This window comes from Haemaphysalis longicornis, unplaced genomic scaffold (genome assembly GCF_048455015.1).
Source record: "Haemaphysalis longicornis isolate Haplotype H1 unplaced genomic scaffold, Haemaphysalis longicornis Haplotype H1 scaffold_14, whole genome shotgun sequence".
NCBI classification, from domain to species: domain Eukaryota; kingdom Metazoa; phylum Arthropoda; class Arachnida; order Ixodida; family Ixodidae; genus Haemaphysalis; species Haemaphysalis longicornis.
The window spans coordinates 17,928,480-17,954,386 of record NW_027526245.1 but is presented as its reverse complement, the minus strand read 5'-3'; the positions used below and the strand labels follow the sequence as shown (position 1 = coordinate 17,954,386).

General features: G+C 49.9%; 1 protein-coding gene across 1 annotated transcript in view; it reads right to left on the bottom strand.

Annotated features, from left to right (window-relative positions):
- Positions 1-1,272: 1,272 nt before the first annotated feature.
- D2hgdh (D-2-hydroxyglutaric acid dehydrogenase) overlaps positions 1,273-25,907 on the bottom strand; it is a 59,804-nt gene continuing 35,169 nt past the window's right edge. The window contains exons 5-8 of the mRNA XM_077695287.1: positions 23,131-23,299; positions 9,095-9,274; positions 8,916-9,025; positions 1,273-1,861 (exon numbers count right to left, since the gene is read on the bottom strand). Coding sequence (XP_077551413.1) covers positions 1,430-1,861; positions 8,916-9,025; positions 9,095-9,274; positions 23,131-23,299 — 891 coding nt within the window. The 3' untranslated portion in view covers positions 1,273-1,429. The remainder of the gene's footprint in view (positions 1,862-8,915; positions 9,026-9,094; positions 9,275-23,130; positions 23,300-25,907) is intronic.

Below are 25,907 nucleotides of genomic sequence, written 5' to 3'. Positions count from 1 at the left end.
GCCTGCTCTCAGTGGCTGCCACAGCATTCCCAGCAGAGAGCAAGCCTCTCTTAGCACCCCTTCTGTGAAGCAGGAATTTATTTATTTATTTATTTATTTTCAAATACCCTCAAGGTCACTGGGGACATTACAGAGGGGAGTGGGGAAAATTGTACAATAAACAAGTAGCACAGCATATGATGCAGACAGAAGACCATGTCCAAAACAATCAAGAAAATATTACCGTTTTAAACATGAAAATCAGACCTATGAAACATCAGAAAAATGCGCAAGAAGGGCAGCTTTGAATAGCTTGTTATCATGTATTGACACTAGCGGTTCAGGAAGGCGATTCCATTCACTCACCGTGCGGGGTAAAAATGAATGATAAAATGCGTTTGTTTTGCAGGAGAACGGCGCAACTTTGTAGCGATGATCGACGCGGCGTGATATGTAAGACGGGGCAGATAAAAGAAAATCGCGAAGATGCGCGTGGAAATAAATTTTGTGAAACAAAGATAATCGAAGCATCTTGCGGCGCAACGACAGGTTAGGCAGAAACAATATTGATTTCATAGAAGACACACTAGCAGTGCGATGATAGTTCGACAGTATGAAACGAGCCGAGCGGTTCTGGATTGCTTCTGCCCTGGTAACTAGAAATTCGTGGGCTGGGTCCCATATTGAGGCCGCATACTCTAGCTTTGGGCGAATAAGAGTTTTATAGAGTTGTAGCTCCTGCGCCTTGGCTCACTTCTCCGTTCTGTGAACCATATTGGATATCGGCCGCACCAAGATGTACGGCCTCAGTGGGCTACCCTTTGGTCATTAGTAGGATGCAATGCTGCTTCTGCCATGCTTCTCGCAATGCTCCAGGATTCTTTCCGAGACTTTTTCACCCGCAGGATTGCAAGCGGCGAGGCCTATAGTGTCCTGGCTGAGTGGCTGGGCTGCTGATCTCGAAGGCGCACGTTTGGTTCCGAGCTCGCAGCCTTTTGACTCATGGATTGATTTGTGGGCTTCAATGCACCGATGCAACGCAGGCGATGCGGCGCGCCGTAGTGGAGGGCTCTCGGCATTAATTTTGACCACCTGGGGATCTTTAATGTGTGCTGAAGTCCGGAACACACGGACATTTTTTGCTTTTCGCCTCCATCAGAATCGCCTCATGGAAGTGGAAACACCCACGCGTTGAGATCTTGACCATCTGTAGCCCTCTGCTGCGGCCTGCCTTGGTAAGCCTGGTGTAGCTTCAGTGCGTAAAATGCAAGTATTTTTGAACAAACACGAGAGGAAAAGAAACAAGCCCCGTTTTATTAATAAGCTAGAGGTTCATTACTTAGGAAAGTGCTCGTTACCCACACTGCGGGACTGTGGTGCTTCACAGTGGACCTGGAATCGTTCGAGGCTGGCACACTGTGTGCAGATCGTTTGGAGGGAATGGGGCCCATCACGAGCCCTGGGAAGCCTGGGGCAGCACCTTGTAGGGGTTGAGGATGCCCCGGGGGTCGAAAGCATGTTTGAGCTGGCGCATGGCCTCGATGGCGGCCGGCGGCCGGGCGAGGTGCAGGTGGCGCCTCTTGTGGCGGCCGATGCCGTGCTCGGCGCTGATGCTGCCTCCGTGGGCCGCCGTCCACTCGTACACGAAGGGCTCCAGGGCCGCCAGCAGCGCGTCGTCCCAGCGCTCGGCGGTCACGTTCAGGTGCAGGTTCGAGTCGCCCAGGTGGCCGAAGCCACACACGCGCCGGGCCTGCGGGAGCCGCTCCCGCAGCAGCGCCACGGGCGCCATGAACGAGGCCAGGGGCAGGGACACGTCGTACTTGTACACGCAGCCGTCCTGCCGCAGGGCCTCCCCCACGCTCTCCCGCAGCCGCCACAGCTCCTGAAAGGCCACGTTCCTCCTGGCCTCATCTCCGCTGCTGCTTCTTTCTCGGATGCACACCACACCTTCGGGTCGTGCACTGTTACCAAGACACTCAATTTAGGGCTCCCACCCGCCTGCTTACGACTGTGCACAAGTGGCTCTCGGACAAGGCATTCCAAAAATGTGCACTCGGAAATCGCCCAAGTTTCCACAAAGATGTAGTCATCAGGGTTCATGCCCTGACACTGCCAGCCAAACAGAGCTGGATCACCACTCACTCACCTGCGACCTCAGCAGGAAAGGAACGGCACTGCAGTCATTTGCAGCCACACTCCAACGCCGGCGGCAACACTTCCCACCGAACCTTCCCCACTGGCTATACTCCTCATTAGAACCGTGCCACATACGTTACTGTTCCAACGTGGGAAGCGACAAGTGCGACCCGTACAAAAAGGGGTGGACGGTTAAGGAGGAAGAAGTAACGGCTGTTCGGAATGCTGGCCTCTTGCCTCGCTCCTCTCTGCGCAACCCATTTTAACGCACCCTCAACAACTCCAAAAACAAACATTAAAAATAAGAGCACATCCTCCTTTTGATTACCCAAGCAACACGATACTCGACGAACGTTGAGTGCTCTCTCACACCTCAACATGACCTCAAAATTGCTGTTTCAGTAAACAGCATTGTAGCTTCTAACTCTACCCCTGAAAGACCAACTGCGCTCAAATTTCCCCTCAGCCAAATTTACTTTGAACATGCAGTACGTGGAACCACCAAACCACCTGGGACGACTGGTAGCCCCGTGAAATGCGTAGCTCGTAGGTTATAAGCGTTTAAAATAGCTCCGTCGCAGGCGATGCTGCACCTGCCAGAGGATCATGCAAACAGCCATGAGCGGAAGGGACCCCGCGGCTTTCGCTACGGCCAGCCAGGAGCAGTGGTCGAGCTCTGCTGGGCACGCTGCTTCTAGGGCTGCAGTGGGGGAAAAGCGTTGTGCATGTTTGCCCCGGACGGCTGGAACGTCCCTACAGGCGCACTCCGTATAATGGCCGCCCTCTCTCCTATCACTGATAATCATTTGCACCACAGATACGCATATTTCAGCTGTCATATTTTGTGTCTTGCAGTCTTTTTAGGCAGACTATACAAAAATAACGTTTTCAGGAGGTTGACACTTTGAGTGCAGTTGACCTTCAACTTAGCATTCCTCCCTGGGTCGTGAGACCTGACATGCTACCAAGGAAAATTTCAACCTCTCTGTCTGTAAAAACGTGTATGGCAAAAGTTTGATTGAGTTCTCTGGTGAGAAGGCATGGAATGTGTACCCTAGAATTGGGCCAATACTGGCCTTCTTTCTGTCCAGTCCATGGTAGATATGCAAGTAGTTGTGCCACTCTGAAATGCTCCCCCATGGGAATGACAGCTGAAAACATACAACATGGCAGCCCACTGGAGCTGCAGAAAGCCGTCGCGCGTGTGAAATGGGAACCTCCTCCTGCCTGGACCCACCAAGGGTGGCAGGGTGTCGTGGAGACAACAGCGGCCGCTATGCTCCCTGGCACCGTCCCCTAACGTGTGCGCCCCTGGGCCAAATGTGGCCTCAAGGGGCAGAAGTGGAGCAATACGGAGGCCCTGCTGTGCCACTGGGCAGGGCCTCCCCAACCGAATCGCATGGGCCCTGCCTAAAACACCACTGGACAAACTGGAACCAACTGCACTACCAACTGGACTTCCAATGGTTTTTTTCGGCTGGGTCATGCAACGGGTCGGGACGTGCATGGCGCACCTGAATGGGGGCAGCAGCAATGGGCGCTGGGAGTGCCACGAGGGGAACTGGGGCGTGAACACTGGTTTATGGAGACTCCCCCACAACCTGGGCTCACTGACACTGGCACTCCTTCAGCCAGGAGCCCAAGCTCAGGGCCGCGTTTCCTGTGGCTGCCAGGAACAGCCGTAGCCAAGGGCCACCTGTCATGCGCAGAGCCAACAAAGCCCCGAAAGCACCACTTCATAGACGACCGACAAGTACCAACAACAACTTCCATTTCGGAAGAACGAATCAACTGAAATGGCACTATTGCGAATAAAAGACAAGACATGCTCAGATACTGACACCAAGCAGAACACTCCAAGCCTTTTACTCTATTTTAGAAAAGCATTTGATCCCATTAAACACGAGACAGTTTCCCGATCTTCCCTCCTAGGGAATTTCAGGCTTGGCATTGAACTTGACATTGTTGTATTGATGGGAGTAAGCCCCGCTGCAGCAGGTAACACATGTAGCAGTGGAAGCGGGCACGAGCCTTTCGGAGCAGCTCATGCAGCAAGAATAACGCTGCTTTGGAGCAGCTTTGGAGCACAAAAAGGCGAATTTCGAAGCCGTGGAAGTCTGTCTGGGAGCTGATTTCTAGGCAAACATCATTGATTGCAATTCTTTTTATTTCTGATTAACACATGAACAACAACAAAAATCAAATGGCTTTTACTCAACCTTCGATCAATATTGAGCTGACCACTTTACGACAAGTTTGAAAAATAGACGTTGCCAGAATTACCTAAAACATCCCAGCTGACCAGAGGCGAAGCCGGAGAAATTTTACTCAGGGGGAGGGGGGCGCCCTGAGGTTGCACCTCAACCTCCTCCATATGATTTTTCCAGGAATTAGAAATATGTATAACAAATACATATTCACAAATATTATGCATAACTTTACTGAATATATCGACTGAAAATTAATCGAGAACAACCAGGTATTAACTTTCAAGAACAAGGAAAATGAAATATTTCACAAAAAATTTATTTGTTTGTTCCGAGAGTTGTGGTGGCATTGCTATCACTGCTCGCATTTTTGTTTTGCCTACACAAGAAATAGCACTTAAAGAAATATGGAAATACACAACAGTAAACACATACCTATGCTTAACAAACATGATAGAAAGAAACATAGAAGTAAGAACTACATGCACTTAAAAATAACAAAGGATTGCATGCAGCAAATATTACAAACATGGAAAGCATGAAACAAACTTGCAGGTGAATGTATTAGTTTTATTTTATTTTTTTTTTCCGATTTTTTTTGTCGCTTTGTCTATCAATTACTTTTCTTCCCTTTTCGCACACATGCAATGGTTGGCAAGGGCCATATCTTATTAAGACCTTTGTCTTTTATGTTAATATGTCTACGTTCTGAGTTTACGCAGTTTTATATTTTTTAAATCAGGGGTAAAAATCGGGTCCTACAGGGGGGAAATCGGTTTTATAGAAAAACCGTTCATAATTTCAGGTTTTTTGGGGTTAAATCCACAGGTGTACTAAGTAATACATTCAGTTCATTTTGTCAGTAGGTATCACGAGCTTGTTAACTCTAAAGCGTTGAAATTGGTGTCTGTTTCAAGCCTGTAATCGGGAGGATATCGCGGTTTTTTAGCAAATACTCTGACATTTGGCACTTGTTGGAAGTGGACCAGTAATGATGAAAGTAAAGAGCATTTATAACCAAATAAACGAAACATTTTACCCACAAAAAGCTGGTCACGGATTTTTGTCGGTCTGCATTCGAGACCTGCCCGATTGTTGAACGTGTCTTAGATGGGACAAAGTTCTCTCAGCAGTAGAACCCTGCCAGTACTCAATGAGTTCGGAAACTGTATTTGTGGGCAGGGATTTTTACACTCCCCCCTCCAATGGCCCCCTAACAACCCCGCAAAAGTTTTCACATCCACCCCGCCCAGGTATTTACACCCCCCTCCCTCCAACCGGCCCCCAGCATTCCCCCAGGAAGAGTTCGACAGCCCCCCTTCCCCTAATCGAAATTCTAGATAAACCCCCGTTTGTGGGGATTGCTGCTCCAGTACTATCTGGCTGAGAATGGCGAACTGTCAGCCAACGATTGCGCAGACTGCCACCTTCAAAAGCTTCACTTAGCGTGTAAAAATAGGGTAAAATCGGATTTTAACCAAAAATGAACAACCCTAAATATATTCTGTACGAGCAGCTTGTCGACCGTTGCATACAGTGGATAATTGCCCAAAAATTAGTCAAGCCAAAAATGCGTCACAATGTTGTAGTGAAAAAAGCGAGAAAATTTTACCCTAATCAGGGCAGAAAAAGTGTCACTGGCAACAAAGTGTACACTTATGCAGAAAGCCCGTTCTACCCGGTGCAGATTTGCCTGCGAATTTTTACTGCTGCGGCAAAGCGACCTATTTTTGTCACTGTGGCAATAGATCGTTTGGCCTCACGAATGGCGCCACAAGAGCAATTTCACATGAACACTCGCACCACGTAGATTGAGGGGGGAAGAGATAAGGTTGTCAGCGCACTGTCTTCCGGCGGTGGCGGGTGGTTGCATGAACGTACTGAAAGCAGCCAGGCCTGCGGTTTCACCCGCAAATCTCCGCTAGTTTCATTCTGAGCAGCAAATCTCCATCGCGTTACGGAGCGCAAGGTTGTAGAACACCCTCGTCGGTAGGAGCGGGGCATGCCAGGAGGGACACGAGCTACCAGGGGAGAGTAGGTGTGCTTTCCGGAGAGGATTCTGGGGGTTCTGGACAAAATCCTAGGTGGAGGTCGCCAAGCATGACAGCTCGACAAAGTTTTGGGGGTGGGGCACTGCAGCCACACCAGCCCCCAACCGCACACCCTTACAGCTGACAGAGCAATCCCTAAAAACAAAACTATAGACAAGTGATGCTTTAAGTAGCTACACCAACTACACTTCAGACACGTGAACAATAAATGTTCCTGCTAAGAAAATGCCATTACGGCCAAGAGAAGATAGGCCAAATTCTCCCTTTACACCTGACGAGACACGAAAAAAAAAAAAGCCACGAGAAACAATCTGCACTAAACCCGACTAGATTCACATTCACAAAACAAGAGAAAAAATATCCTAGCGTATTACCCGCACTACTGACCAATGCATCCTTCCATCTAGGCAAAAAATACCATGCAACGGCATTGTGTTTATCCGAACAACAAACATGCCAGTGTTTATCAAAATTTTCTGCAAGCGTGCACAGGAGGCTTACCCGAGGAAAAGGGGGAAATGCACCATACCCCTCTTCCCACTGAAAGCAGCCGGCGTGGGGCAGGCACACCTGCTGAGCTGATTACTTGCAGACAGCTGCTAGCCTAAGTGAACCTTCCGTCTCGCTTGTTGTGCCAGGGCATCGCCTGCTATCCTATCCTGTTCCACACTGCACTGGGACATCTCACCTTTGGAATGGCAAGTGCACTCGCCTTATTAGACAACAGGGAGGGGTTCCGAGTGAACAGTAAAAGTAAGGGGAAAGATTGCAATGACGTCTGGTGCTGACGCATGCATCATGGTGCCGCGTGCTGCGCGGTGAAGCTGCATTTTGGGGCAAAGTTTGTGCATTACCCGCTCCCCAAGCAAAACCCGGCCATAAAACTGCGCCGCCACTTGGAGACCAGGAAATTGTAGCGAGTGAATGAGAGCGCTAGTCCTTTAAATTAAACAGCCAGCCAGAGCTGACTTTTTAATTTATTAAAAAAAAATAAAGTTAGAATTAAAAAAGAAATTTGATTACATAACTACCTACGTTTTTTACTAGAAAGATAAGGCTTCTCTTAGCATCTTTATTGTATTAAATCTGAACTTTTAAAACCTTGTTGCAACTTTTCCCCACATAACAGACTCTGCTGCCAAATTCATGGTGAATTTTCTGGGAATAAAGGAGTGGGTTCATTGTGCAGGTAAACAGTACTTTTCTTTAAAGTTGCACTGGCGCTTTCATTGTGTGCTGCTCTGCGCAATGCCTTTTGCGTGTCGAGCAGTTTTCTGCCTGTAGCCCTCCAACCCAAGACCATGCACATGTGGAGGAAACGTTGACACGAATGAAAAATGTTCATAAGCGGCCGCATGCTGAAGCCCAGGGGAAGAAGCTGAGGCCCTGGAATGTTGCTGCACACGTGCTGCTGCTCAGGGGTGCTTCCCCGGGGCCACAGCTCAGCTTGTTTCCACTGAGGTGCAGAGGGCAATGAACCGGCATTCACCCCACACTGGCTGTGGCCGACCCCCGTGCGATCACTAGCATCTCCGTGTTGGGAAAAACACAGGACGACCAGGCATGGACGAGGAGAAAGAAGCCATGCGAGCTGAGCCTGTGCTGAAGCATCCGGGAGGCCTAGCAGGGACGTGGCTGGAGCGGGTGCCCTTCACAGAGCTGTTCGTGGACGAGGCCTAGTAGGCAGGAGAGCCGGCAGCAGCACGCGACTTCCAAGACACGGCCTGCGAAGCTCACTGTGCGCCCAGCAGGCCCAAGAAGACATGCTGTGGGCACAGCATGGGAGCCCAGAAGCCCTGCACCCAGCCTCGCCCCGGGGGCCCCGAGAAGGCCCACAGCAGGATGATGCTCCGAGTGAGGCTCAAATGTGACAAACCACCACCGACTGGTCAATGCAGATGACAGTGGCTCTGCGGAGAGGGCGCTTGCCACTCCCACCGCAACAGTGGATACCCAAGAACGGGTCACCAGCGACTCCCAAGTGGCCTGCCATAACCTTCACAAGGGCAGTGGCAACGCTGTCAAAGATGAAATCAAAGATGAAATCAGGCTCATCATCATGTAGGCACTGGGGCACGACTCCTTGGAAGACAGCGAAGTGGCAGAGAGTGCAGCCATCCACCATCCAACCCAATTAGCAAGCCACTGCCCTTCAGCTGACTCCCCAGAGAAGGAGGCTCCGGACTGTGCCACGTGGCATGGGAGGGAACCACCAGAGGTCCCGTGACCTAGGCTGGCCACGGACTAGGGACGCCACCCGTCCATTCTCTGGGACTGCCTCGCAAAGGCAGTGCCCCCAAACCCGTGAAGCTAGTTTGGCGACACCCATTCCACACACTAGCCTCTACTGCTTTCATACTTTTCCAGCAGGCACAACGTTATGCCCCTCGCCCAACCCATCCTCTCGTGCATGGGCGTGTTCTAGCACAGTGAGCAAGACGCCACCACGCCATGCAGGGGAGGGCTATTCCTGTGCCAAGTTCTTCCCTAGCTCAAGCTGGCACGCAGGTCCCCCGGTCCCCCCAGGCCTGGGCCACCGTACCTGCACCTTGGCCGAGTCCTTGGCCATGGTGCCGTCGGAGACGTGCGAGCGGCTCATGCACAGGTCCACGAAGCGCAGCAGGCTCTCCTCCAGCACGGCCTCGTCCGAGCCTGCACCACAGGGGGGGTTAGGCACCAGGAGGGGGCTCCCACAGCCCCCCTCGAGGCAGGGGCGCTCACCAGCGAGCTCCACCAGCAGGCAGAAGGGGTGCTCCTGGTCCAGGGGCAGGCGCAGGCGCAGGTTGTCGTGCACGCAGCGCAGCGTCTCCGCATCCATCACCTCCACGGCCGACAGGAACTCGGGCAGCTCCTGCCGGGCCAGCCGCAGGCTCTCCAGGCACGCCTCGAACCGCGGGCATCCTGCGCGGCCCCAAGGGCACATCGCACTCTGTCCCACACGTGCACCACGGCACAAGCTTCATTCCCAAGCTCATTATTTCACACACATTTAACCACAACACAAGTTTGCGGGCACGCACTTTCCTAACACACACACAAAGTGATGTTGAGCCTACTTTCCGGTGCACATCTCCCCCCTCCCACCCTTCAAGGGGCATGTTTCGATCTAATGTTATAGCTTTTGAACACGCCCAGTGGTAACTGGCTACTTGGAGCAGCCAAAATGAAGATTCGGAGCACACTTTCCACCTTTAGGAGCAGGTTGTTTTGGACCACCTTAATTGTCTTGAAGCCATGCTATTCCTCAACACCCAATTAAAATGGGAAAAAAAAATAAAACCAACAGATCCACAGAGACCATTTAAAAGCACCAAAAGAAGACTTTTGCTGCTTTTCCAAAAATTTATTTCAAGCACAAAAACATTACTTCAAGAAAACAAACACAGTGCAAGCAAAACATATAAGCCTAATTATCTGCATAACAGGTTTAGGGCTTCTTTTTTTGCAAAGAATGCAGGTATGACAAAGCTGCGAGCTCCCTGTGGCCCTCTTTCAGAAGACTCTGGCCACTTTGCACGTCAGTGAAGCACTTTCTTCTCCTGCCTCTTGAGACGAGGTGATCAGCATTGCTCATCATCTTGTTAGCTCAATCGATTTCGGCCCGCAAACCTTACTCTTTGCTAGCCTTGCTTGTAGCACTGCAATCACCTGGGTTTGATTTCTTGTCGCACGGTTCTTCTCATGCTTGGCCCTCAAGTCGCTGCATCAGGGCTGATGATGATGGTGGTCGGGTTTTTATGGTGCAAGGCCAACTAAGGGCAAAGAGCAGCACGGAAAAGAATGAGCTCTCCATCCAGGGGCACTGCTGCTGCATCTTTCTGAGAACAACATTACAGACCGGAGGCCGTTGACACTTAAACTGAAGAGACTAGCTCGACCCTGAATAACATGCCTATTTTCCCTGAAGCCTCTCTCTACTTCTGTGTTGCCATGCGAGAGGCCTAACAGCGCTTTTACACGTGCTTCTAGTGACGGGTACTTTAAGCCCCCATCATGTAGCTTTAGCTCAGAGATCGTGCGCCAGAACTTGTCCAGCCGATCAGAAGGTCAATGTTTTCTGTCGTTACAAGGCTGAACTCATCCACTAGAGAGGCCACCTGGTGGGGTGCAGTTACTTGCGGAAGCTCCTTAGGCAGAATGAAGCAGGATGAAGTAGAAGCTTCTGCTGCTAACGTATTTGCAGAAGGATTGAGAAAACCTTGCTGACCTGGCAATTGACTAACTGGGTTACACCCTGGGTGCCGAACCTTAGTGATCGACCCATAGTTGCACCCTAGGGAGCAAAGCTTTGCGTGTTCCAAGCACGAAGGCTCGCTGGCTTTCAACGTCTTCCATTCCAGCCAAGTCTGTCGCTTGCCATCTAGCACGGAAGCATAACCCCTCGCGGCCATTGTATGCTGTACAGCACATTTGATAGGTCAGTCGGACCTCTCAAATCACCCAGAGGTGCAGTCCCACCAAATTTACGTTCAAGCGCGAGGCGTTGGAAAAGGAGCGTCCCGGTGTTCTAGTATCGTGACTACAAGAGACGACAATGACAGCGGATGCGGACATCTTGGGGCTTCGCCGCTAAAAAGGGCAGCCTACCAAAATGGCTAGAGTAGAAGTGATGTCAGGGCCTCTCCTAAGCGTTTCTTTCCTTCGTGCAGGGGCAGCCAGACAGGCAAGGTTCCCACGGTGTCCACAAACTTCCCCACCTGGGCTTACACACTGCAAGCGTAATGCGGTGGCCCTAAGGCACGCAACTGTGGAACAGCGCTTTGCTGCCATAATTGGGCGCGTCCTTTCGAAGCGTCCTGCAAATCCCATTACGGCGGCAGCCGGAAAGACAAGCCGGAAAGGTGGCAATGCACACAGCCTGCCAGCGTGTGCATCCTACTTCCCAATCTCCCCTCCACCGGCACGACCAAAGGCGTCTACAGTTGGTCAGTCAAATCCGTGGTTTCATGCATAACGTGTGCTCACTGTTACAATGTTAGCTCGTGTGCAACGCCCCCACGCGGCGCTGATAGTTTTATGTTCAGCCGTGCAAGCCTGGCACAGCGGCGAGTGACCGGTTTGTGAAAATAAACACAGTTCGTTCTGGGCAAACGGCTCGCATTGTTCTCATGTCTTTCGCGGGCCTGATGGCCCACTGTTTGCAGTAGTCACTTCCTACTGCTCGGCCATTCGTACTTCTACACATCTAACACTCACGTCACGGCCAAACAGGAAAGAGCAAAGTGGAAAATGCTCGGGCAGCACCTGACAGAAAATAGCAGCACGACATCCAGTTTCATTTCCTTTCCCGGCACAAACCTCCACTACCCTGCGACTGTTTTGGAGCAGACATGGAGCAATTGGTCAAACTGACACGCTTTTGGAGCAGGCTGGGGCAGCTTGGCGCAGTTGGCGCAGCAGTTCCACCTCTGCAGGGGTGGAACAGGGCACAGCTGGGTTTCGGAGCAGCCAGAAGGGTTGTTTGGCAGGGGGCAGGCTGCTGTGCCAATGCGCTGCCAATGAATTTTATTCTATTTTTAGTTTGCAGCAGTTTGGCCGCCACTACTGTGGTTTCGTGGTGGAGACGGCCTCAGAGGTGTAACCGAGCAAGCGAAGACAGAAACAAAACAGCAGAGGAAAGTGCGGCAAAAGTGTTGGGGGGCAGACGCTCGCTAAAGCGTCTGGCGATACTGTGAGGGGGAGGCCGGCACACACTACTAAGGCATCATCTCACTCACTGCCTCCCCCTCACACTTTTGCCAGATGCCACTCTTTATCTTTTGTGCGTGGCTCGTCGAAACCCCGTCACATTTGCGCAAACATGGCTCAAACATGATTTGCAACAACATACTTGGCAGTGGCAACGCACTGTGAGATAACGGCAGAGTATCGCACGCTGCCGTGTGTTTGCTGATTACGCGATCACTTCCTCAAACGCAGCAGATATGCGCCGTGACTTAAAAGAGTGCAGTTCGTGCTGTGCACAAATTTCGCATTAGGGAGCATAGCAATTGTGAGTGTGTTTTGAGTTGCATGTTTTTTTTTTAATCTACCATAATAGCCGTTCCACCATGCATTGAACCAGGACTGCTGTTCTTGTACTATGCCTACGTGTGGAGTAATCGCCCTTCGGCCCCAGCGAGTGTGCTCCATCAGCTTCCTTCAAACGTAAACCTCACACACAGGGTCAAAGGGGATCAAATAAGAGGCCTCGCTTCGTGTCCGGTAGACAGCAGTGTGAAGCGAACTCAGCACGCTATAGCAGCGCGCTGTAAGGCAAAGTGTTTGCTTGCATCTTATATATTGAACCGCAGTTTTCGTGCGTGCAAAGCAGGAACGTAGCTTTGTCTTTCTCTGTCGCGGGGTTGCAAGACTAGACGAACAGATGCCGCAGACTACGTAGTAGTGAGAGCGTGCTAGAAGATGCAATTAATGCTGGACCATTCCCCACATAAGCACAGCTGACCCCCAAGTCCACAGCCCAGAATGAGTGATTACCTCACAACAAAGGCGGGCCGAACTAACAAGCGAGGGCAAAGCGTCCGAGACCCTGTTTGTTCATCACATGCAGCCATAAAGGCGATGGGAGAGGGGCGGCAGAGGACACAACCCACTAATGTGCCACGATTTGTTCCTAGTTACAGACCAAGTGTTTTTTCACCGACATGTTGCAGACAACCAGGTGAGCAGTTCAGAGAAAGGCCCCTCTTGCTGGTGCTCTTGGAAGGGGAGAGGTCGGCTGTGGGGAAAAGCCACGCTCCTGCTAAGGCGGCGGCGGCGCTTATGCAACCCCCGAACAAAAAGTTACAAGTGACGGCTGCTGTGCTCGCCGCGGTCTCAAAAATTGCACGGAGGGTGGATTATGCTTATGGATTATGGTGGAGGGTGGTCGTTTATGCTTAGTGGTGTTGTGGCTAGAACGCGTCGAAGCGGATAACTCGGGGTTAGCTAAGCGGGTTGCAGAACTGGAAGCAGCGCTAAGTAACGAACGCGACGAACCGAGGGCCGTTGAGGGAAAGTTAGAAGCAGCTGAGGACTGACCCTACATTAATTTTCAGCAGAGTTTCGATGGCAGCAAGAGTCACGGCCGAGCAGGACAGAAGCCTGGGTGTTCTCTTTCTGGTGCGCGGCTCGTCCTGAGCGCAGAGGCCACGCGCTGCTGGCCCTGGCACAGCGGCCCACAGTGATGACCGTGGGCATGTGCGGCCGATGGCCAAGTGGCCGCTACAAAGCAAAGCAGCGAAACCGATGGAAAGGGAAAGGAAAGCGGAGAAGTTGGTGGAGTAAAGAAACAAAACCGGCTATTGACCAGAGAAAAGAGGCGTCGAGAGAACATAGGGAAGCAAAAAGAGCTGGTATGGAACCGGAGGCAGGCCAATATTACTTTTTCTGTTTCGGTTCTATTACTGCGCTCCCTAGAGGCAGTGGTGCTGGGGAAACACTCCTCCTCCTCCAATTTTTTTTCCCTTCCGCTTCTCTCCGTCACGACTGGGGGCGCGCATGTGCAAAAACAGCCACCGCAGTTGCTGCTTCCACACGGCGAGGCAGCAAGGCAGCGAGGCCGACGCGCGTGTCGTGTAGTGGGAGATTTCTCGTGCGTGCTCCCTCGGACATCACGGTGCTGCAAAAGGGACTCCAAGAACACCGGGATGAATCGTAACGCAAAGTCTCTTTGAGGGCTGTTAGCAAATGGTGAGAACCTCGTTCGTATGCCGTACGTGAAGCTGAGCTGAAGGATAGGACTTGTGTCGTGCGTGTGCTGTGCTTGAAGACAGACAACCTTGTCTCTGTTGTCTCGCCACACGTCGCGTTCGCGCACGTAACGCGAATAAAGTGTTCAAGTGATATTCGAGCTGGCGTGGTTACTGCTCAAGCGGCGTGGCTTCGCGCCGTTGGAGCGGGGCTTGCCCGGTGGAGGCAGCGGGGCGGCGGTGGCAGTTGCCAGGTGGGAATGGGAGGGGACGGGGAGGGGGGAAGGAATCCAACCGGCATGAGAGGGGAGAGCACAAGCTGCACGCCCTCGCATTGTTGCCATGACAATGTTGCTAGGGCAATAACAACGCAGTAATGTTTCCCCAGGCTCACCAGGGGGGAATATGGTGCTACAGTTGAACCCCTTTACAAGAGACGCGTACCGGGGAGCAGTTTCTGTCTCTCATACGAGATGTCTCTGAGCAGAAAACCATGTTTTTACTTACTAATCAGACCCTAGTTCAATGTGGGCACCGTATGACTAAAATAAGCTCAAAAGAATGCTACAGCATGTTTAAAAAGATTAATTCTAATTAATGTTTCGCCCCCAGAATTTATTAAATAGTTCTGAATCTTTGTTTGCTTCATAACTATTTCCACTGTTTTTTACATGTTCTACAAGCTTTCTTTTCTTTCACTGTCTGCAGAAGATGAAGAATCGTACATGTTGAGTTCACAAGCCTTACAAATAGCCAAAGCGCACAGCTTCTTCCGCCGTGTGCCCTGGTTTTTCATCACTAAAGGCGGAACTTTAGGCAAAATGCCTATTTTTTCCTTCAGTCCGTATCAAGCCTATTTAACATACAAGCACGAACTAAGGTAAGCAGAGAATTTTAAACAATACTTCATTTTGCCTATAGTGCCTTTTCTGACTATATCGGCTTCTTAGAGCCTATTTTTACTATATGGACTTTTTGGCGCCTATAAATGCCTTTTTTTGTGTTATAGATGCCTTTTTTGGGTAGTTTGAGTCGGTGTCCTGCAGAGACTGTTCTCACTTCAGAAGCCACTACGAGGTGTTTGCTTGACGCTGTTTGCACAGAAAATCCGTGCGTCATGCCAAACACACCAAGAAGCGCAAACCATGCCCAAACAGCAACCACCTCGAACTTGCCACCTCCGCTGAGCCGCTAGAAAAACCTGTGTGCAGCTACACTGCAGCCAAGCTCATCGACGTCAGCCCTTTCCACACGAAATCTCTTGTTCTATGTGCTTCTGACGCACTGTGCCCGCAGACCAATGGCGAAAACTTCTGCCAGGTGCCCTATCAATTGCTAACGCAATGAAAAAAACAGCAGCCAAAAAAACGTATGCGACACAGCCGCGTACACACCAGTCAAGGTGAAGGTCGTTCTGCCCTGTCAATGAATAATCAGTTGCAGTCAAGATCTTTCTTCGAAGCACAGTTGTCTTTAAGCGGCAGTTACCGATTCTGCCTCTTCTACCATCGCCCGTTGTTCCACTTTCAGGAACTCGGATGAGTGCACATAACTAACGCAAAACAATCCGGTTCTATCAACAGCTTTGCAATCGCCAAAAGCATTGCCGCCCAAAGTATTTGCACCACGCTACACTTCAATGTGACAGGGCACATTCGTGTGCTTATTTCGAATTCTTAGCAGAAGGAATTTGAGCAGCTGAGAGCTTTGGCGCCACTCCGTCTGCTGAGCTCAAAAAATTGGGAAGTCCAGGACAGATCCGCCACCATCTCCGAAGGACCGCTGGATTAAACCTGTCTGGTATGAAATTTCTGGAATGCGTGCGGCAAAATATCTGTCGAATGTTGTCGTCAGTCAGCAAACGTTGTCATATTCCAGACTGAATGAGGTCATGGAGCGTCCAGAAGTACAAGAGCGCTCCCCTAACTTCCGTCGATGTTGAGTGTTGTTTTTTTTCGCACACAATTACCCACTGAAAGGGGTCACAACTTCAAGCAGCAAATCATTGACATTGGTGTCGTTTTTCATGGCCTTCAGCTCTGTCGTTTGATAGTCAGTTCCACTGAATTTCACGTAAATTTGAAAACAGCAACTCTTGTGTGGTCGATTTTCCCGAATAAAAGAAAACTGCTCTGCCCCAGCACACGATTTGTCCGCGGTATCACTGCAAGTAAACAAAAAATGTTCTAAGATGTTTTGAAGTAAATTCGAACTGAGCCTATATATGCCTAAACGAGAGTATTTAGTGCCTATATATGCCTAAATGGCTATATTCAGTGCCTATTATAAGCGCCTAAAACCTGCATTTTTCGTGCCTAAAGTTCCGGTCTCTAATCATTACGCTTGCAGGACTCAACGTCTGCAGTGCTTCTTGATTGGGAGCTACGCGAGTGGGAGAGCCCACACGTGCAATCGCGCTCCATTCAATGGATGGAAGTAAGCTTCAACCACTTCTGTAAGTTGCATTTCCATTGGCAGGGCTTCTCATCGTCATTTCATAGCTGACTGGACCACTGTGTGTTTGATGAAGTTATAATAAATAGAGACTGCAGGTGTCTGTCGTCCACCTGTGTTTCCACAATGGAAGCAACTGCAATTAGGGACTGGTGGCACTGCAGCTGAAGTTAAAATGTCTGTTACAAGCGAGATTGTCGTATAAAGTTTGTGGCAACTGCGCATAGAAGAGGACGAGAAAAAGGCCGTTGGGGGCACGCCAGAACGAGACCAGGGACTGGGGCAGTGCGTGCCTGGGCTTCGGGGAAATCAGACGTCGGAAGACCTGACCAAAGGTGTGGTTTTCTGGGACTCAGTGTCTTTCTTGGGAGCCGCATCCAGGCGCTAGGACCCCGGTACCACAAGTTCAAGGATGACTTGTCCCTTATAACCAACTGTCTCCTTCATCCAATGTCTGTTACAAAAGGTCAATCCAATGGGAAAGATGGGGCAGCCAACCAAGTGGGTGAATAGTGTCTCTTACACCCATTTGTCTCTTACATCCCTGTCTCTTATAACGAGGCTCAACTGCAGTACCACAATCAGCCCGGACGCTGCGTTGAAGGCTAAGAGACCGCCTCCTGCTGTAGGTAATGAAGGAAAAATGGGATATCTACCGGGGAAAAAAACTACAAGTGCAGAAAATGGTGCAAGCAAAGATCAAGCAGAAAAGCCAACACTGGGTGGCAGAGATACGGAAGGAGGACAAAGGCGCATCCCAGAAGTTTTGGAGCCATGTAAAATCACTAAGCTCAGAAAACGATATCCATCAGAAATTCTTGATTGGTCAGGAGGGGAAACATTTAGAAGGAGAGCACGCGTTGGCGCATATTCGTCGAGTGATTAGTGAGAAGTTTAGGGCAGTAGTGGTAGGGAAGCCCGCACCGATAACATCAGCTCCACAGAAGACTGCGGAAAGGGAAATAAGTTTGAGCAACCTTGATTGGAAAAAAGCAGAGCAAAAGGTTTCTCCCCAGACGGAATACCAATGCAACTGATAAAGTTGCTTGGACCTAAAAGTAAAAAATCGTTTATGAGGGCAGTAGATAAGGCGATACTACAAACCAAACATATACCGGAGGACTGGCTAGAAAGTAGGATGAACGTAATATATAAAAGGCTGAGGCAACAAAGCCAGTATTGGTTCATACAGACCACTCACAGTAACGTCAGTGGTGTATAGATTTGTAATGCAGGTGATAAAATCAGAAATTCAAGCATCGATGGAAGAAAATGAAATTCTTGGGGAACTGCAGAATGGATTTAGACAAGACAGGAGATTGGATGATAATTTGTTTGGGATAACGCAATGCATTGAAATTGCGAAAGCGCACAATAGACCATTATGGATTACGTTCTTGGACATTAAAGGGGCATATGACAACGCAAACAGAGAAGTGCTGTGGAGAATGCAGGGATTAGATGATGAGGGATTAGATGACATTAAAGGGGCATATGACAACGTAAACAGAGAACTGCTGTGGAGAATGCTGAAACTCCAGGGATTAGATGACGAGTGAATACAGTTCCTTATAGCAATCTATAAAGATAATAGAGTGCCCCTTGCATGGGAAGGACAGAAATGCACCCAGCAGGTCAACACCCATAGGGGACTGAAACAGGGATGCCCTTTGAGCCCAATACTGTTTATGCTTTACATGGCAGGGTTAGAAAAGAACCTGGAAGGAAGTCAAGTAGCGTATTCTAGGAATGTTATAAGCAGACGACATTGTTCTGTTATCTCATAACCAGACCGATATGCAACGGCTCTTAAATATTAGCGGCCAGGAAGCCACCGACCTCGGGTTAACTTTTAGCGCAGAAAAATCAGGAATAATGGTTTTCAATGACACTACCACTGACGCAGTGTCTATCCAGCAAGGCGAATTACCCAGAGTGAAGGAGTATAAATATTTGGGAGAGTGGATAAATGAAAGGGATAAGTACTTAAGAACTCACGAGGAGCAACTTAAGGGTAAGGGAAAGCGAAACGCAGCTACATATGAAGCATAGAGCTCTGTGGGGGCATAACAAATATGAAGTAGTAAGAGGAATGTGGAAAGGAGTAATGGTTCCGGGTCTCACGTTTGCGAATGCTGTACTCTGCTTAAAATCAGACGTTCTATCAGGCCTAGAAGTGAACCAGAGAACGGCAGGCCGTTTGGCCCTAGGCGCGCATGGGAAAACGACTAACAAAGCAGTGCAGGGGAAAATGGGCTGGGCGTCGTTTGAAGTTCGAGAAGCGCAGAGCAAAATATGTTTTGAGAGGAGGTCGAGAGCAGTGCATCAACGTAGGTGGGCAGCTAAGGTTTTTAGATACCGACACTTGAAAAGCGTGGCCACGCAGTGGTTAATTAAAGAAGACTGGAAGGCTAACGATGAAATACGGAAAGAACAGGGGAGAATCCAAAACAGCCAAGCTAACCAGAAAAGAGGCAAGGCAGATAGAAACGAATGGAAGCTAAAACGTCATGTACAGGGCTGAGAAATCACATCAGAAAGGAAAATTTCTATGATGAACTCCCAGGGCAGTGCTTTGCTTTTTGATGCTAGAGCAGGTTATTTGTGAACTAAGAGCTTTGTGAGGAAGTTTTACAAAATGATGGGGTATGTGTGGTCTGCGAAAAAGAAACAGAAACTATGTGGCACATAGTGTTAGGATGCGAGGGTCCCAATCCAAATCTACATGAGGGAAATATTCGGCTTCAAGAAGCCCTAAAATTTGAGGGTAGCACAGAGGAAGCAACTTCAAGGCTGTCGAGGTGACTAAAAGAAGATTAGAATCCTGGTGAATGAAAAGCGGGGAGGGGAATATTGCTTAGGATAGTTACCCCCTGAAACAGGAAAAAAAAAATATTTTGTGCCTAATACCGTATTTCCCTGTATAAGTCGCACTTTTGTATAAGTCGCACCCCCTCAAAACGAGTTTGTCCGAAAAAAACGTATACAAGACGCACTGGTGTACAAAACGCACTTGTTAATCGGGTAAACTCATAGAGCATTAGTTCCTTAGAAAGTGCGGCGAAAGTACATGGTTGCGGTGGCTGCCACCTCCAAACGCATCCCCTGGTGAGAAGTGCTAGACACGTGCATCTACCGTCCAAAGTCTAGACAGACCTAACTTCTCAAAAATGGTTTATTGATACACCCAGATGGTATGTACTTACAGACGGCGTTTAGGCATAACCATCGAAGCCTTCTTCCTCTGACTCGCTAACAAATAATTCATTCATTTAGACCATAGAGCTGTGTCTCTTAACGTGCGCTGACATCATGCAGCACACAGGCACCTTTTCGAGTGCGGACCACACGCGGCTGCGATGTACCGGATTTATTCCATACATAGGCCGCACCGGCGGATAAGACGCACCAAGGAAAATTTCAGAAAAAAACTGCGACTTATACACTGGAAAATACGGTAAGTTTCTTTGTGCCTGCCCTAAGCAGCGCTAGTATTGAACCAAGAGTGGAAAACAGGTGTATTAGTCCTTTTTGGTAAGATGACATGTCATCACCCTGCTACAAAGGGGAAACCAATAGCAATCATCATCATCACCATCATCGATTTCGGATCCCCTTGGATCCACCACTGCATGCAGCTGTGCTCGTTCAAAATTTGCAAGTAAATTGAAGTTCACCTCCAATAAACAACAGCAAAAGTTAGTTAATTCAACACTGGCAGGACCACAAAAATATTGCAGAATTATCCAATTGTCAAAATATCGAATGAACAAAAAGAATGCGAAATTTTCCCCAGCATGAATTACCTTCATATGCCAAAGAAATTTGGGAGTCTTCATCTGTGTTTTTGGGTGAATTTGAGCGGAAACAGTAGCTCCAATAGCTGCCAGATGCTGTGTGGCACACGCATCATGCAGAATTGCTCAGAAAAGTTGTCCAGCACGGTCGAGGCTTCTGTGGTGTCTTTTACCGTGCGTTTTGGTGGTTGGGGCAGTTGGTGACAATGGTCACCCTTCTGCAGATTGCCGTTGTCGGCGCCTGTCACAGCTATAACGACGGATGGATGGATGGTAGTGGCCTAACCTATTGTCTGTAAGCTGTATTGTCGTCAGCTTGCGTAACCTCGCCTATACATGTACCCGTTTTGGATGATGCCGATGACTGTGGCATTTTTTCCCGAGCTGAGTAGTGCTGCTCTTGGCAGTGTTTTCTGCTCCCTGCACATTGCCTGAGCGAGAGCGCAGGCTGCAATGCTATACTCGGGGGCAACTTTCTGTCGTAATGGAGAGAAAGCTATGGGGGGAGGGTGAAGGGGAAGCTAACTGTTTCGTGTTACTGCGCCAAAGTAGTTTCGGTTTCAGTTTCGGCGTGACAGATCCATACAGTTCATTTATTCGCATGGGCTCCTCCGTGGTTGAGTGCGCTGAAGCACGGTCAGCGAGCCTGCAGGCATATTGCTGCCTCCTTCCTCACGCTTCGTTTGTTTGCAAACACAAGCCAATGCTTTGACTGGAGAACTCAGGCCGACCGTGAACTATACCGCCGAACTCTGCAGCTCAGAAGCGAAGCGAATTTTGCCAGCGCTGCAGTTTTGATGGCACGCACTGATTTCTAAACTCTTCTGGAGCTCAAAACTGGGCAGCTTCAGTGACAAGCGTAGTGCACTTACACAGTGCGGACGCAGTATACCGAAAGAGCAGCACGCACTCGCTTGCTTACGCCAGTAAACTGGCTAACCAAACGGATTGCGGAAATGATGGAGAGTCCCGGTTGCTTGGGCACACACTTTGCAAATCACTTGCTTGGTTTGTTTTGACAGCTTTTGCTTGTCGAGTTTCTTGAAAATCCTACGTGGAGAACGAACTGGCGAGCTGCCACAGGATACCGAAGGCCATCGACGACGACGCTGTTTTTTTCGGAAGAGAACCATTGCGACACCAGTGGCGACAACTGCAACCCAAAAAATCTGAGAATCTTCAAAATAGTGCTGTTCTGTTTCATATTTTCCGGCAATTATTTTGGTGCCATTATCAAACCAAGGCTAAAACATAAGGACTGTATACTTTTGAACTGCTTAGGTAACAGCCGGCCGAATATTTGTGCAGAACTACTTCCAGGTACACAGAAAAACGGTGTGGTTCGGCTCGGTAGCCTTGACTGCGTTGCCACAGAAGGTTGTCCCCAAGTGTAGGTGCAATTAACCGATCGCACTAATTAACGAGAGTTCCCCTTCATAGGCTCCTGTGTATAATTGTAGGGACCACGCAAGCAAGTCGAATTAACCGATTTTCCGAATCAGTGGGGGTCGGAGTAATGAGCTTCCAGTGTACAACCTTGCAGGCCAGTATTGTTCTGTTTTCACCTGTTTGTGATGTGAGCCAAAAACATTTGGCTGCCTTTTTGGAGGTCCTCCAGATCCCCTGTTTTACTCCCTGCGAGCGCGGCATCACCGCCATCACGAACCCTGCCTCCTCTCCCGCACTCTGCTGGGGCCGCTCGGCCGGGGCCTGCCTGCGACCCCGACTGGGTCGAGCGGCCCCCGTGCAGCCTCGGCCATGGCCGAGCAACATGCGCTGCGCCATTCGGCCAACATCCTGGCCCATCGGAGCCTGTCCTCGCCCCTGTCAGCGAACCCCTGTGGGGCATTCTGCGAATACCCCACACCGACCCCCTCGGTCCCATTGCGCCCACAACTTTTGTTCATTTCCCACTGATTGTGGCGCAGTGGCTGGCACCGGCAAACAAAACTGGCCATATGCGACACAAGTAAATACAAAGTAACGGTGGAGAAGGCATTCCACAGCCAGTCATAGCCTTGAAAAATCCAAAACCACAACCGCATTGAAACCAAAAATGCAATGTTTCAGCCACGTTTCCAGGCACAGGGCATCAAGTGGTTGCATTTTTGGGCACAGGACAGCGCTGACAAACGAGTCTGGCGCAACAGGGGCGGTTCAGCGCAGGATTGTGTGGGTAAAGAAGCTTAGCCCGACTCCTGTTGATTCATGTCGTTACTCTCTCTCACTTTTTCAGCCTGCACGAATGCCTCAACATGAATATGAAATAACTGCAAGCAAAGGTCTCAACTTATACCCATCTAGGTTTATTGTATGGGGGCATGCATTTTTTTCTCTCAATGATGGTAACTTTCACATAGTATATAGTATAGGCAGCTTATCTGCTGCACAGTGACCCTGATAAATTTGAAATCTTGACTGCCAGGACATCACACTGACGCGTACTGCAAGCGGATGCAAATAGTTCCACTTGTCCTGATTCACAGTTGTCTTTAATTGCTTCAAGTTGTTTTCATTCGATCACTGCTGTAAAGAAGAAACAAAAACTCTGCACACAGATCAAATGAAAGGCTGCCGGCACTTGAAAAGTGTGCTGTAGAAGTGCAAAGAGGGACTTGTTAACCTTGTTGCATCCAAATGTGCGGTGTAACGAGGTTCAATCAATGGCACAGACAGGAAGGGCGACCGAGCATCGCAAGTCGACATGCCTGCTATCCAGATATCTGTAGTGAGCAGATTGCTTGGTGCTTGGGGGCCTTCCATCCCTCTTTCCTAGGACGTGCTGTAGTGCACAGGAAAGTGCCGAGAGGCGCCCGAGGCAGCAGCCGTGGCTCACCGAGGAAGGCGAGGCAGACGGCCCGCGGGCGGGGCACGCACTGCAGGGCCACCTGGGTCACGACGCCCAGGATGCCCTCGGAGCCGATGAACAGCTGCTTGAGGTCCGGGCCCGTGTTGTCCTTGCGCAGGGTCTGCATCGTGTCCAGCACCGTCCCGTCGGCCAGCACCTGCCAGGGGGAGGAGGGAGGGTGGTGCCCCGTGCTGGGCCCTCGTGGGCGCTTCGCTGGCTTGCAAAGGGGCTCATTCAAGTCCACACTAGCACAACACGCATATTGCGACACCTGGCCGACCTTACTCCAGTGCGCCGCGAGTGGTGCATTGTGTGGTCAGTCCGGGTAAATGAGGAGTTACAGTCAAAGCCTAAAAGGAAGCACTTTTCCCGCAGGGCGCACCCATGGCCGGCAGCCCAGGCACACAGCTGCGATCGCTTTTCCCGCCTGCGCGAATGCAGTCGCTGGCGATCTGTGGTGGCTAGGGGAGCACAAGCGCCACCCAAGGAATGCCCAGCTAAGTACCTCGGAATGCTGCAGTGCAACACTGAACAGCAATGAGGGGGGCCGGCAGCCAGGGGCCCTGCAGCCACTTGATTCTCGAGGCTCAGCGGTACGAAGCAACGAGAAAGCCACCTCTCGCTAGGGCCATTCAAGTTGCGACCAGGATTTCTGCAATTTTGCTCCGTTATTTAGGCAATGTCCTCCACACCCCAGTGCAGCCTCCACTGCTCCACACTGCCCACTTGGCGCTCTTACCAGAAGCCCTGCCGTGGCTCCCGGGCGAATGTCTAGGTTGCACACAACGCTGACCTGGGTTGAAATATGGAACCTCTGCCTTTCTGACCTTTTTTTTTATTTTCCATGCAGGGCGTAGAAAAACAATGAACTTGCAGGGGTGGAACACAGTACATGGGCCTTGGAGCAGGCAAAAGTGCTTTTTATGGCAGGCTCGGGGCAGCCAGAAAGGCCATTTGGAGCGGATGTAATACGATTCGCAGCATTACGGCGCCTTCATAACCACCTCCCTACAGGCCGCTGTGCCCGCCCCCTGCCAATTATGTCTCATCTATCTACTGTAGCAACCACTCTACTCTGCACTAAAACCAACTCCGAACCAGGAATGCAGTTGATGTGCTACATCTGGAGGTTTACAACATGCTGAGTGCAAACGAACCTTTGGTCCCAGAGAGCACACCACGCTATCAGCGTTCAACAGTCAAACCTCACGCGCACAGTCCAAGGGGATCAGATAACAGGCCTTGCTTTGTGTCTGGTAAACGACAGTGTTCAGGCCAACTCATGGCTGAATGCCGAAAAACGAGGTGTTTGCTCGCGGTTTCAGTGCCCATCGCAGGTTTGCGAGAGTCCACAAAGCTACGCAGTAGAGTATGGCACTAGAGCATGTTCGAAGGCATGACTAAAGCTGGACCATCCCCCAGTAGGCACAGCTAACCACAACGTTCACAGGCAACAATGAGCAGTTACCTTGCAACAAAGATGAACCGAATTAACCAGTGGGGACAAAGTCCAAGACCCTGTTTGTTCAATACGTGCAGCTAGGGAAAGTTGCGGGCAGCAAAGCTGTGGTCGTCAGAAATGGGCGACTAAATTTACGCTCACCTCCAATGAGCTAAAACGTTGCGGGGAAAAGGACAAAACTTCCCGGCCTGTGACATATCGAAGGCCGCCGTACAGAATGCCGCGCGCCGCCCCCTCTCCAGGAGAAAGCGCGCAGCTTTCGTCGCGTTGTCCGCGGTTGAGTTGAGAGGGAACATTTATGTGCGATTTTTTATCGCGCGTAGTTTCGGTGATAGTGAACGGATTTTCATAATTCTTGCGGGAGGAGATTTCTGGGACTTTACCCCAAAATACATTCTGAGTAGTAGATGGTAAGTGTTGCAGGGTCCCTTTAAAGGACCCACTCGAGTCAAGGGTACATCCAGTTTTTTATTGCATCTTCTTTTCCGTCACCGCAATTTTATGCAAAGCACTGCAATGGCAGAACAAGGCTTGTCAGATCATCATCTTGTTTATACCTCTCTGCCACTGGGCACGTCCGTTAGTGCTGGCAAATATTCGTTACAATCTTTCAAGCAATATACACATGCTAACGGTGAATGTTTGGAATCGTGGAATCATTTGGCCACTTGGAATCGTGACCTGCTGATTTTGGTGGCAACGACCCTCGGAATCGCTCTAAGGAAATGTGCCACTATGGCCGGCAAAATTTCATTTCGACTCACAAAAACGAGCCCGTAAGCACACACCCTGTGTAATGCACAGGGTAATTCACCTGAAGGGAAAAATTAAATGCTGAAGCACACGTCTTTTACGTGTGCAATCGCATGTTCACGAAGAAATCAGAAACAGTTTGCTGCACGAGGTCTGCTGTTTCAAAGACAATTAGTTTGAAATATTGATGCCTCATTCTATTAGGAAGGATACAAGTAAAATGGCTCGGTTGTTTGAGATGCACAAGCAACTGCTCAGCATTTTATCCGGTAGTGCTTCCACGGTGCATTCTCTGCTTCATGCGCAAGTACGCTCACACACAGTGTATTGCTCTTGTGACACGACAGTTGAACCTCGTTGTAAGAGGCAAATGCGTACATGGTTGGCTGCCCTATCTTCCCCCCCATTAAATTGGCCTCTTTTATTTATTTATTTATTTCAGATACTGTTAGCCCTTACGGGCTGTTACAGGAGTGGGCAAGTACATCATAAACAACACTCACACGCACAAAAACTGCTCAAGTCACAGTGCAAACGAAGGACAAGAAAA